The sequence below is a fragment of the Manis pentadactyla genome, chromosome 5 (genome assembly GCF_030020395.1).
Source record: "Manis pentadactyla isolate mManPen7 chromosome 5, mManPen7.hap1, whole genome shotgun sequence".
Taxonomy (NCBI): Eukaryota; Metazoa; Chordata; class Mammalia; order Pholidota; family Manidae; genus Manis; species Manis pentadactyla.
Genome location: NC_080023.1, coordinates 134477898 through 134490572, shown reverse-complemented (window position 1 = coordinate 134490572; position 12675 = coordinate 134477898). Strand labels below are relative to the sequence as shown.

The window sequence follows — 12675 nt, the reverse complement described above, 5'->3', positions numbered from 1 at the left end:
TTCTGATACATTTGAGAGGTAAAAATGGGTATGCTCTAAAGAAGATACTTCTTTCAAAATTGTCTAGAATATAGTGCTGACCACTGGCTTACTGATAAGCTGTTTGTCATTTTTTGGTCCTGAATTTTTTTTCTCTACTGCAAAGCAGTGTTTTTAGTGACTGTATCGACTGGCCTCCCAAGAAGGAATACATGCCCAACGCTAGCTCTGCTCAAGCAGCAGCCTGTAGACGGAGCCGGGGATTTGGTCACAGAATTTTAGCAGAGTGTCTTCTGTATGGTTTCAGCTTGACACCGGGCACTACTGCAGGGCGCAGGCTATGGAGGGAGGAGAGGCGCGTGCTCTGGGGCGGTGGGGGGGGGGAGCATTTCACAGAATGTGAACTCTTGGTCCGGAAATGGGGAAGATGTTAACAGTTACTGAGTGTCTCTAGCTAGGGACGCTTTTGATAAGAGAGTCTTACTGGATTCCTGAGGCTTGGCCCCAAAAATCTACTAACAAGCTCTCCAGATAATTCCGATGCAGTCACAGTTTGAGACCTGGGAAGTAAAACTGCCATATTGTCTGCTTCCAGCAAACCTATTTACATTTTTACCAGTGTTAACCCATTACAGAACTACTTGTAGAAGGCTGACTTAGGCTCACTTAGTGAGTGTTCCCGCCTGAGAAAGCAGCAGGTTAAAACCACTGCTAACAAATGAGAGCCTCACTGAAGTGGTTACCTCAGGGAATATTCATCTCTTGAGAAAATGGTGAACACAATGATATGAATAATAGAATTGGGTTTAGTTGAGTGGTTTCCTTTTTGCAGAACTGCCCAGTATTGGCTGGTCCACACCCAGGAAGTGCAGCTTCAGTTTTTTGAATGGTTTATTGCTCTTTGGACTGTTAAGAGACTAGATATGCCCAAAACCACCTCACGTTCATGCTGGGGCAGCTCTGAAATAGGGGAAGTATCTCCAAACTGGGCTGCGGCTGGGAGAGGGGGAGGTCCAGGAGCCAGGTCCCAGGGGAAGGTGCCGAGCTGTTTGGCCACAGCTCTGTGGGTCCCGCTGAGCCCCAGAAAGGCAGCAGGGAGGGGAGCCCCGCCCTGGCCAGTGCCCTCAGCCAGCCGGGGTGAAGTGACCTCACTGTCACACAGCGAGCAGAACTGGATGGCAGCGTGGGGGTCTCGTGGTCCTGAGCTCCCCCCAAGGCACCCCTTGAGGGCTCATTTCTAACACCTGGGATTTTAAGACTAGGTCAATGGATAAGACTCGAATTGGGGCAGAAAGGAAAATGGTTCATTTGGGCTTTGAGTCCTGAAGGGTATGTAGTGATTTCTAAAATCCTGTTTTTGTTGCCCATAGGCCAGGCATCCTGCTGTTTGTGCATTTTATTGATAATCACCTAGAGATGAGCAGAGGAAGCTAGTCAAAAGAGCTGCCACTGGCACAATGGGGCTTCTACATCCCATTCCTTGTCTTCCTTGTTTATGGGCTGCATGACCCTGGAGCTTCAGGTCAGCTCTGGGAGCCTCTAGAGGGGTTTAGACGTTCTCAGAGCTCTTCCAGCTCTGTTGGTGGTCTAAACGCAGTCACAGCTCCAAGCCCAGGCTGTGGCCTCTCAAGCCAGGACTGGGGGAGCTGGCAGTGGGCCAGCCAGGGCCTTGTAGTTGACAGGTGCTCTAGCCCAGCTTGGGTGACTCCTGTCTGCACATTGAACTTCATTCCATGTGACCGCAAAAGCTAGTTCTCCAGTGCTACAGGGGCCCCACCACATTTGTAGGATAGGGAGCTGTGAATGGCTGGGCGAAGGAGCCGGGCTCCCTGGGTGTCTGTACCTTGTTAGGGAACGTCAGGGGGCTTACCAACCTCTTGTCGTAGTATCTGGCCAGGGCAGCTGCTTCCAGTATCTTACTGAAGAGCTTTCCTCCCTCCCCAATCTGATGGTGGAAACTTGTCCAGGAACAGTGCTGACAAGTCCAGGCTGAGGCAAGGCCCAGCAGGCTGCCTGGCAAACTCGGGTTCCCTCTGCTAGCCTGGGAGGTGCCCCTGCTGGGCATCAGGGCTTCTCTGCCTTTGGTGGGGCAGGTGCAGAGGCTGACGATGATGGGCCCTCAGGGCTGCAGGCAGCCTCCAGAGTGGCATTTTCCTGAGCCCCACGGGGCCCCAGCCCTGCCTTCAGCTTACCCCCTCCCCTCAGGTAGATGCTGGGGCTGTAGCCAGAACCCAGGGAGCTGCCATTGCCTGTGGAGCCCAAGGCAGCAGGCTGGTATCCCCATGTCTCATGCCTTCCCTCCTCCTGAGGTCTGCCCGCTCCTTCCCGTGCCTTCAGAGGGTGTCTGCACAGCATAGAGGGTCTCAGTTCTGCAGTCAGTATGGCAGGGGGAGGGACGCTTACTGGAAACAGGCTCTCATGGCCATGACAGCTGTTCTAGTGCAGTAGTCTGGTGTGACTGAGGTCTGGCCTGACCTTCTCACCAGGAAGCTCACCAGGGCCCCAGACCACCTTGTAGGAAGCCACTGTGCAGATGAGCTGGGACCCAACAGGGCCAGTCCTCCAGCAGAGCCCTGTTCCTGGCGCCCAGGGCACACAGTGATTGATTCATGGAGCCTGAACACCCCAAAACTAAACTTTGCCTCCACCAGCCCCCACCCCCACCCCCCAGGCAGCCTGATGCACCGCTGGAGTGTTAGAGGGCAGTGTGACTCCTCCCTGCCTTGTACCGGGTGAGCTGCCTCCACTTGCGTGGGGAGGCTCACCCCACCACATGGGACTGAAGGACTTCATGGGGAAACAAGCACAGGGCCGGCACCAGGTGTCATGGGCCATTCCCTCCTGTCAGGGTCTTGGCCAGAAACTATGGCATCCATATCCCAAAAGTCCTGGGGGCTCCCTCTCCACTACAGTGTCTTCCAGAGCTCCAGAACAGGCACGGTTGTCTCTCCGTCCTTAAAAGCCTCAGTGGCTCCTACTGCCTTACCCATCCAGACCCCTTGTCCTTGAAATCTGGTTCCACAGAGCCTTCTTGCCCTCCCCTTCTCATCTCTGTGCCACTGCACTACTGTCCCCTTGGTCTTGACCCTTCCTCCCCTGCTCTGGTGAACTCCATTGTAAGCTCACTTTTCTGTGCAGTCTTCCCAGAACTTCAGCACCCTGACCCCAATTCAGCCACGGTACACTAGTGCCTGGCAGCATGGAGATGTGGCCCACAGACCCAGCATCCCTGGAAAGCCAGGCCCTGATGTCAGTTGTGCAGGCAGAGATCAGCACCACCCAGCCCTGGCAGATGCTCAGTGTGGGGCTGGAGACCAGAGGATACGTGCCCCACAATACTGCTCGGAGTCAAGGTCCCCACAACAGCCACCCCAAAGAGCCGAACCTACTGCCTAAAGGGTTTGTGAAACAGAGTGGCCCCGAGCAGGTGATGGAGACTCCCTTGGGGCTTTCCCTGCCAAGTGGGCAGTCCTCCCCAAGCCAAAGCCAGCCATCCAGATCCTTCCCCCAGGACTGAGGCTTGGGAGGGAGCACACAATACCGTGCATGGTAGAGGCAGCCCCTTGGCAGGACAGTGAGGCCACCAAGGCCGAGGCTACCCGATTCACCTCCAGTCCTGGGTTGGTTCAACCCTCCAGGGACTTGGCCTCTAACTCTGTTTTTTGCCTAAGCTCCACGTTATTATTGCTTACACAGCCCTCAACACACCTCCTGGCACAAGACGGTTGTGGACCACGCCACCTTGGGTAAACCTTGGAAGTCTGAGTCTCACAGGAACTTAGCTGGCTGCTCCAGCCCTGAGGCACCTCCTGAGGTGTGCATGGTTGTCCAGGACCCAGCCAGGACAGAGATCCCCTTGTTCTTTCAGAGCTCACACAGCAGCCTAGGTGACCATGGCCCTGCTCAGGTAGCCTCAGATCCTCAAGGGTGGGGACTGTGGTCAGCACATATGACCACAGGCTTCACAGGCCCCACTCTCATCCTGCCCAGTGGGCACTGGGGCCTGGGTGGCATCATGAGGGAACAGGAAGCATTGAGTTTCACCCTGACTCCAGAGCCGCTGATCCAGGAAAACAAAAACCACAGTTGTTCTGTCCCTGAGGCTGCCAGCCCCTCTCCATTCCTCATCCTGGGCCCAGCAGCCAGGTCAGGGAGCCCCCGCAGAAGACCAGACGAGACCGAAGCGCCGGGCGACAATGTTGGTTTTAATGGCATTAACATCCAGGAGGTCACACATCAGTTCTGGTTGGCAACTTCTTCCTGGGGTGAGAGTCTGCTACCCAGCTGGCCGGGGCTGTGGCCCTCCAGTCTGCTCCACAGCCTTTCAGACTCGCCAGTGGGTCTGCCCACCTCCCGCCCCCTGACCCGCTGAGACCAACTGATTGCACTGATTGACATACAGATACCCAGAGGTCCCGGCCTCCCCAGCACACACCCCGGGTCTGTCACAGCTGATGAGGGCTTTGGCGTCTGCTTGGTGCTGGGCCAGAGCTGGTCCCGGGGAACAACAGTGTTTATCAAATGTGACACAGGTTCTTTTACAAACTGGGGGTCTGGAACATCTATTTCTGTGGTCCTGAGACTCTCGTCTCTAATGGCTTCCCTCAGGGCTACTGGAAGTTGAGTCTGGACAACACCGTGGTGATTGGCTGGTTGGTTTGTAAGGAATGTGTAAGGCATTTTGGTTGGTTGAACAGTTAACTTCTTTTTCTCAGACAGAAGTGCCCTCCTTTGAGCTGCTACCATCCTGTGAAAAAGGCAGGTAGAGGGAGGGAGAGGCTGGGGGCCAGGAGCAAGGAGCACTCCCCTGAGCCCTGGGGACCTGGGACCTACTGCCCTGGACTGACACCCCACTCCGCTCCCTCCCGGCCCAGCAAGGCAGGAACCAGAGCTGGGAGGCTCGGTAGGCCTCCCGGTGGCAGCCGGAGGGTGGGTCTGGGTGCAGGCTGCGCGCCTGTGCCTGCATCCGAAGTCTGTCCCATCCCCTCGGCCCCCACATCGGGGCCTAGCTGTCCTGCGCCCCCACACTCACTGTCTTGTCCAGCTGCTCCTGCAGCTTCTTCACCGTGTCTTTCTCCTTGGCCAGTTGCTCCTGGGTCGTCTTCAAAAGCTCTTGTAATTTGGTGGCAGCACGTCCCAGGTCACTCGATAACTTCTTCTCTTTTTCTAGTCTCTCCTGTGGGTCAGGGTTGAAGGGAATCAGCCTTCATGCGACTCGCGGCAGAAAAGCCACCCGGCTAAGCTTGGGCAGCCCCACGTCCCAGGAGCTGGGAGCTCTCATGTGAGGGTGCTGTCCCCTCCCAGAGGCAGGCAGTGATGGCTGAGTCAGCTCTGTGTCCTGTGCCAGCGCAGCCAGGAGAGCTTCCTGGGACGGTGAGCAGGATCTGGGGTGGGTTGTTCAGTGCTGCCACCCCTGGACACACATGGTGGCTGCTGAGCCCTTCCACCATGGCTGGTGCCACTGAGGACTTGAGCTCCAAGTGCTGTTTACACAGCCATACTGGACATTGAGAGAGCCTCCTGCCCCCAACCTTAGGCTGGACCCTGCTCAGGGGGCCTCAAGATGGCTCCTTCCCACTCCCAGCCCAGGCAGGGGGGAAGCTGGGGCCAGGAGCTGGCCCAGGGGGTGGGCTCCCCTCCCTGTCTGAGCCCTGGAGCAGGCAGCATCCACCTTCAGCTGCGCAGCCGACTCTGCTTCTGAAGGCTCCGAGGGGCTGATGCTGTGGAGTTTCTCCAGCTCTTCTTGTAGCCTATTCGCTGAGTTCCGAGCCTTGGCAGAGAGGGCAGCAGGGTCAGGGCAAGACGCCTTACAAACGTGACAAGCCCGCTTGGAGGCAGGAGGGTGCCCGGCAGGATGGGACCACAGTTCAAGCCTGTGGCTGGGAGGGCAGGGGACTGTGTAGTGACACTCCCTCGGGAACAGTGAAGCTCAGACAATCCCCCACTCCCTAGACTCGTGGCAGCTTCAGACCTGTGCCCGCCTGCCTGGGCCACACCGCACCCCTCACCATCCCTGATGCTTGTGGCCCAAAAGCTTAGGGCCGAACAGACAGGGCCTGACCTCTTCAAACTCAGCAGTGAGCTTCTGCCGCAGCGTCTGCTCGTCCTCCAGGACCACTTCTGTCTGCTCCAGCTGCGTTTTCAGCTGCATGGAGACACCACAAACATACTCTGGGAACATGGCGAAGGGGCCTCTTGGGAGCGAGGGCTCCTGGGCAGGCTGAGACCACGGGGCTCCACTGTCCAGCTGCTTCTAGTGCTCCCTCAGCCTCGCCCTGCCTCGGGCTTGCTGGGCTGGCCCATTTGCACCTTAGCCAGATGAGCAGGACATTCCCAAAGCTCCCCTTTGAGGAAGTGGTGCCTCAGCCCCAGGTACGGAGCTGGCGTGGTCGGAAAGAGTTACTGATGGGTCCTCTGCTAACCTCAGGCCCCTTTCATGAGGCCCACAGACCCACTCCAAACCCTGGTCCCACAGCAGCAGCCCCCCACTAATACTCTGGCGCCAGGTCTCTGCCTCCTGACCAGGGCTCTCAGCAGAAATTACTTGGGTCAAAAGTTTGGAGAGCAAGTACCTGCCTAGTGACGTCCCAGCAAGGCCACAGTGGGAGCTCAGAGCCCCTCACTGGAGGCCTGACTGCCCAGCTCCCTCTTCCAGCCCCTCTCGCACATGGTGTTAGGGTTGAGCCCCCGACAGCTCCCCACCGGGCCCCCCTCCCATGCCCCTTCCTCTGCTGTATGGCTCCCTCAGACCTGGGTGACGCCTGCCTCAGCATCTAAGCAGAGCAGGGTGGAGAGGAATGGAGGCTGCAAGTAGTAGCTGGTGTGTAGCCAAAACAGAGGCCTCCAACTGGGGTGGAGAGGGCCCACGTGGGCAGTTATTGACAGACATCTGGGGACCGGCTCACCGCCCTAACCTCGACAGGATCCTGCTCTGCTTGGGGGGCCCCAGGGCAGGCAGCCGGGGACCCAGCTACGTCACCATCCTCTACGTGGCTCTTCATCTCACTCAACTGCTGCCTGACCTGAAACAGGGAGGGGTGGGTTTGTGCAAATACACAGCCAGATGCTCGTCTACCTTGTACACTCTCAGACATGCAGATCCTGTAGGAGGACCGAAGATGCTCTCAGCAGCTGAAGCCCCTATGGGGACCCTGGTTTGGTACCTGACCTGTGTTGGGGTTCACTGTGTACAGGTTCACTGGCAGGGGGCTGACACCATGACCCTCACCGGACTGAGCCCAACTAGGTGCCAGTGAGGGGCCCGGGCTGGCACCACTCACATGCTCTGCTCCAAGGCCAGCCAGCGCAGGGCCCTCCCCTCAGACACAGCAGCCCCGATAGCCACAGCCCACACAGAGCAAGGAAGCCAGAAAGATGAGAGGCAGGTGGCCAACAGGCTCTGACAGAGATTGCAGGCACTCCTGCGTAATGAAGCCCCCCACCCCAGAGCTCCATCCCTGGGGGCAGGCGACACGTCCAATGGCCTCCAAGCTGCTGACCACTGAGCCTCAAATCCGAAGACGCACAGCATCTTGCATGGCACCTGGATAGGTCCCTGGCATGAGCTCCCCAGGGAGCATGGGTAGCCTCGGGCCCCATCCAACAGGCACCCTGAGCGTGTTTCCTTCCTGCCCTTCCCACAGCCCCTAGGATGAAGACCAAACTGTGCCCCACTGGTAATGAGAAACTCTGGGGCTTCCTCTGCAATGTGTCCCCAAGGGCCTGCCACCCAGACCTGCTTGGACAGCAGCTCTGATAGTGGCCTTCAGGCTCAAGTGGTGGCTCAGCCTGGACAGCACCTGCCCTGGGGTGAGATGGTCCCAGGTAAGGCCAGGTGACCAGAGGGGGGAACCTGGGGAGCTTGGGGCTCATGCCCCAATGCAGGGGGCTGCCTGCCACCCAGTGGAGGCTGCTAGCCCCCAACCAGGCCTTTGAGCTCCTCTCAGAAAACCAGATATTGGTACAATGAAATCAAGACTTAAGAAAAAAAGACTGCAGGTCAAAGAGAACAGGTTTGTGGCCTTACAGGCTGCTGCTGGCAGCTGTAGCCCCAGGACCTGACTGGGCAAAGCAGGGACGGTCAGTCGCCAGGGCTGAGAATGGGGAGGCCCAAGAGGCTATCTGCACAGCAGGGAGCTCTGCACATCTGCAAATGGGGCACCTGGTACCGCCAGCTGTGCAGCAGGCCTCCCTGCATACCGGCAGGTTCGCCTGAGCAGGTCCATGTCACCACTAAGGCGAGAAAAGCTCTTGAGCCCCATGGGGGCGAGGCTCGTGCTGAGAGCAGGGTGGAGGGCAGGTAGGCCCACAGGGGCCCCAGGGGATGCTAGGCTCTGACCAGCAACCAGGATGCACCTGGGACGTGGGACCAAGTGTGAGCACCATGGTCTGGGCAGCAACAGGCCCAGCTTGGAGTTTCAGCAAAAGTGCAAGGAAGTCCTTCAGCACACCCGACCAGGGCCTGTCCCAAATACTACTCGGTGCACATCCACTCGGCTGCACTTCACTACCTCTGCGGGTGTAAAGCCACGGGTGGCACAGCGACCTTGCACGCAGCCCCTGCCCCCCACTCACTCACCAGGGCGAGCTCACTGCTTTGTTTCTGGGCTTCGCTCTTGGCCGCATCCAGCTGAGACTGAGATTCTAGTAAAAGTTGCCTCAACTTGGAGAGAAAACAGACCCAGGTGATGGGAGAAAATGAGAGAGAAGACAAAAAGCCAGCTCCCGTGAGCCATACAGTCCTGCACACCCCATAACCCAGACACTCAGGATGGCTTATTGGGGCCCAGGACTCCCAAAGACACTGCCTCCCTTTTGAAGGCTTGTAAGGATGGTATTCACTATGCACCTTCTTGAATGTTCATGGACTGTCACTCGCAGAATAAGGTCAAAAGTTTGAGATCCAACTAGAATCAGGGGTGCCAGGTTTGTGCTTCTGAGCAGTCAGAAAACCGTATAAGATTTAGATCTATTCCCCCAGGGATGGGCCATCCCCAGGCGAAGAATTCTCAGTGGGCTCACCGCTGCCCTGCCCTGTCCATGGGTCTGCCTCTTTTGAAATCTCTCTGGGACACCTCCTCAGGTCAGCTGCCCAAGGCCAGGGAAAAGCCTGGGAAGCCAGATTCTGAGCTCGTGCTAACGAGAGCTGTGGGCGAGGCAGACCAAGGGTCCCGGGAGGTCTCACCCCTGCCACCTCCTTGGCATAGCTCTGGCACTCGGTGCTGGCGGCCGCCATGTGCTTCTCCAGCTCTGCCTCCAGGTGCGAAGTGTGCTCCCTCACCTGGACACGGACATGCACAGAGGCCTCGAGTCGGCCAGGAGGGCATGAACCACGGGAATAGGGTGATGGGCTACAAGTCTGACTGGCCCTGGAATAAGGGCGGTAGCAGACCTCTGGGGCCAGCGGCTACTGGGCCCACTAAGGCCTGGCAGAAACAAGTCCATAGCAATAGAACACCTTCCTGAAAATGGCACCCCAGGTCCTGATGGTCAAAACCTCAGCAGTGGGGACAGGAGAGCTTTTAGAATGACTTGCTAGGTGGATACCAGGGGTACCTCTCTCAAGGCCAGGGCTGACTGTGGGTCTGAAGAGAGCAGTGGGGCCACTTTGCATATGGCCCACGAATCAGAAGACCACCACAGCAGCCAGTGCTTATCAGGGTTGGGCACTCACAGGGCCCAAGGGCATCCAGGCCACTTTTAGGCTATAAATGGTCCTCATAAGGAAAAGCAGGACTGACGGGATCCCTTAGCCTCTCTAGGACATGTGATCCACGAGGGAAAAATAACTAACGTGGCCTCTGTGGTATTTCCCCTGTAATAAGGAGAGCAGCTGGATGGAGCCCACACACGTACCTGATCTGAACTGTCAAGTTCTCCTTTTAGCTTCTCTGTGAGCTCTTCGAGATGTTTCACTGTGACCTGTGACTGCAAAGCAAGGGGGAGGTCCTGTCAAACAGGAGGCCCAGGAGAGGACTTGTCCCAGGACCCAAGGGGACTGGGCACCATCTCTCAGGAAGCCCAGAAGTGCCCACCCACTCCATGACCTGCAGCCTCTTCCTGGGGTGGGTGGCAGGCGGCAGTTGTCATTCTGCAGTGGCACTCTGCAGCATCACCGAAACCCAGCAAACATCAACTCCCATCTCCCCAGTGCCCCAGATGATCTCATCTGCTTCCCCCCTGGAGCTTATGGCGTTCTGACCCAGCTGTCTGTCTCTAGTGAGTGGTGTTTCAATTCCTAGGAAAGGTGGACCCTGGAGCAATGCTCATGTCGCTGGAGGCTGGGGAGGGTTTCAGAGGCCAGTCCTGTACCTTTTGGAGCTCCTCCTCTGTGGCGCTCACTTTGGCCTTCCATACCTGCTCCTCCTCCTCCACACTCTTCTGCAGGTCTTTGAGCATGCCCTCCTGGGGGAGGGGACAGTGAGGCAGAGCCCTCTCCCTGGAGATTCCCGCAACACACACAGCCACATCTTCCTGTCCCCTCAGCTCGTCCGTGATGACCATCTGACTGCCAGCATGGCCCTGCTCTGATTTGTCACAGTATCACATGGGGGAAAGGTGGGCCACAGTCCTGCAGGGGCTCCCTGGCCAGTATGTGGGCCACTGGCCCAAGTGAGGCCACTAAGACTCTCATCTCTGGTGTCTATGCTGTCAGCACCAGCCTCAGTGCCCAGGATGAGGAACATAGACAGGGTTGGCCGGAGTGGGAGGGCTAGACCCAGCATGGCTCCTGGAGTCGCTGAAGACAGTGGCTCAGAGCCAGCTATCAGCCAGATGCTCCCCTCTTCCTTCACCAGACCGTCCCTGACAGCCAAGCCCCCCACCACCACTGAGAGCCACCCCCAAACCTACAACTCAGGCCTCTTCTCAGCTCAGAAGCAATGCAGCACAGAACACCTTACACATCCCCTTTACCATTCAGCCAGAGGAAGGGGCCAGGGGAGGCAGAGGAACATGACCAAGGAACGCAGGGCTCCTTTCCTGAGGGCCAGTGGGCCTCCTCGCCTCCCCACCTGCCTCCCATGGGCACACACCCGCCCCTGCAGCTCACCGTCTCTGCCAGGATGGTGCGGTATTGGTCACACTCAGCCTGCAGAGTGCTCTGGATCTCTTCGGCCTCCCTCAGCTTGGAGGCCAGGTCCTGAGGGCAGGGTATAGAATGGGTGTGGTTAGCCAAACACAAAGGTTTCTCCTAGCTGCCCCATGAAACAAGTCCAGGCACTCCCTTCCCTTCTCAGGGACAGGGGAGAGCAAGCCTGACAGTGGCAGCCCCCGCGAGGTGAAATGCTGGCACCCACGCCTACCGAGGAGGGCTCCATGCTAGCCGGTGGCCTCAGCAGCCCAGGGCCTTTCTCTCTCAGTTCCTGCAGCCACTCAGAGTAACTCTGCAACAAAAAGTGCGAGATGGGACCCAGAGACACTTCCTAGGTGTGGTGGGGCCCCCCAGGAGCCCCCTTCCCTCCTACCTACCTGGTTAGCTGAGTCAGAGAGTGTGGGGACCAGAGCCTGCAGGGCCTCTTTGGTCTGGGCCTCCATCAGGCGGAGCTGCTTCTCAGACTCCTCCTGGGCAGGGGTGGGGGTAGGGGGTGGGGGAAGGGCAGTGTTCAGCCACCGAGTTTTAAGGCAGCCTAAACCCCATTCTTCCTGGAGGCGCTGGGGGCTCTACCCCACACAGGCTCATCCTCAGCAGTCCAGGGACAAGCATCAAAGGGGAAAACAGGTGGCTCTGTGGGACTGACAGGGGCAGTGGTGGTAACTGCAATGGGTCTAGCCACCCGGGCCTGTGCCAGAGCAATTTTAAATGGACTTCACTCTAATGAAGGGGACAGCAGGTACCCACAGGGCAGGTGCAGGGTGCTCTGACGCCTCCCTAGGGGTACGCAGGCTCAATCATTCCTCAATTTCTGAGCTGTGTGTGTATGTGTATTTGTGCATGTGGAAGTCCAAGGAGCTAGACAGGAGACAGAGAAGAGATGCATCTCCCATCAGCCACCAGTTAGGTGCTACTGCCTAGGAGCAGCCAGGCCCAGCAACCCGGGAGGGAGGGACAGTCAGTGACCCCACTTTGCAGAGGGAGATCCAGCTCAGACGCAATAAGAGTGTGGGCAGAGTCCCCTATCCAAAGCTCCATTTGTGCTGTGGCCATGCTGTGCTGGGCCAGAGCTCCCATCTGTCACTGGGGTTCCCACTCAAAGCATGAAAAAGGAATGAGAGGATGGAGGGAGCTTTATAAAGCAAAGCCTGGAACGCCAGTGTTCCCTGGAGACAGATAATGCCCTCTCCCCACACCCTGGGGATGTGGCTGTAGATGTCTGGCTAGAAGAGAGTCCTATCAAATGCAAATTAAAACCACAATGAGATATCACCTCACACCAGTTAGGATGGCCAACATCCAAAAGACAACAACAAATGCTGGTAAGGATGTGGAGAAAGGGGAACCCTCATACACTGCTGGTGGGAATGTAAATTAGTTCAACCATTGTGAAAGCAGTATGGAGGTGCTAAAAATAAAAATACCATCTGACCCAGGAATTCTACTCCTAGGAATTTACCCAAAGGAAACAAGATTTCATATTTAAAAAGACATATGCACCCCTATGTTTATCACAGCACTATTTACAATAGCCAAGATATGGAAGCAACCTAAGTGTCCACCAATAGATGAATGGATAAAGATGTGGTACATACACACCACAA

General features: G+C 57.2%; 1 protein-coding gene across 7 annotated transcripts in view; it reads right to left on the bottom strand.

The window, feature by feature from the left end:
- Positions 1-4164: 4164 nt before the first annotated feature.
- Positions 4165-12675, bottom strand: part of RRBP1 (ribosome binding protein 1) — a 70294-nt gene continuing 61783 nt past the window's right edge. Inside the window, exons 13-24 of one of the 7 annotated variants that reach the window (XM_057502700.1) lie at positions 11449-11541; positions 11283-11363; positions 11030-11119; positions 10291-10383; positions 9835-9906; positions 9164-9259; positions 8558-8641; positions 6894-7001; positions 6041-6124; positions 5651-5749; positions 5012-5155; positions 4165-4726 (exon numbers count right to left, since the gene is read on the bottom strand). In XM_057502700.1, coding sequence (XP_057358683.1) covers positions 4691-4726; positions 5012-5155; positions 5651-5749; positions 6041-6124; positions 6894-7001; positions 8558-8641; positions 9164-9259; positions 9835-9906; positions 10291-10383; positions 11030-11119; positions 11283-11363; positions 11449-11541 — 1080 coding nt within the window. In that variant the 3' untranslated portion in view covers positions 4165-4690. The remainder of the gene's footprint in view (positions 4727-5011; positions 5156-5650; positions 5750-6040; positions 6125-6893; positions 7002-8557; positions 8642-9163; positions 9260-9834; positions 9907-10290; positions 10384-11029; positions 11120-11282; positions 11364-11448; positions 11542-12675) is intronic. The other 6 variants (XM_057502701.1, XM_057502703.1, XM_057502704.1 and 3 more) reach the window with 6 other exon arrangements.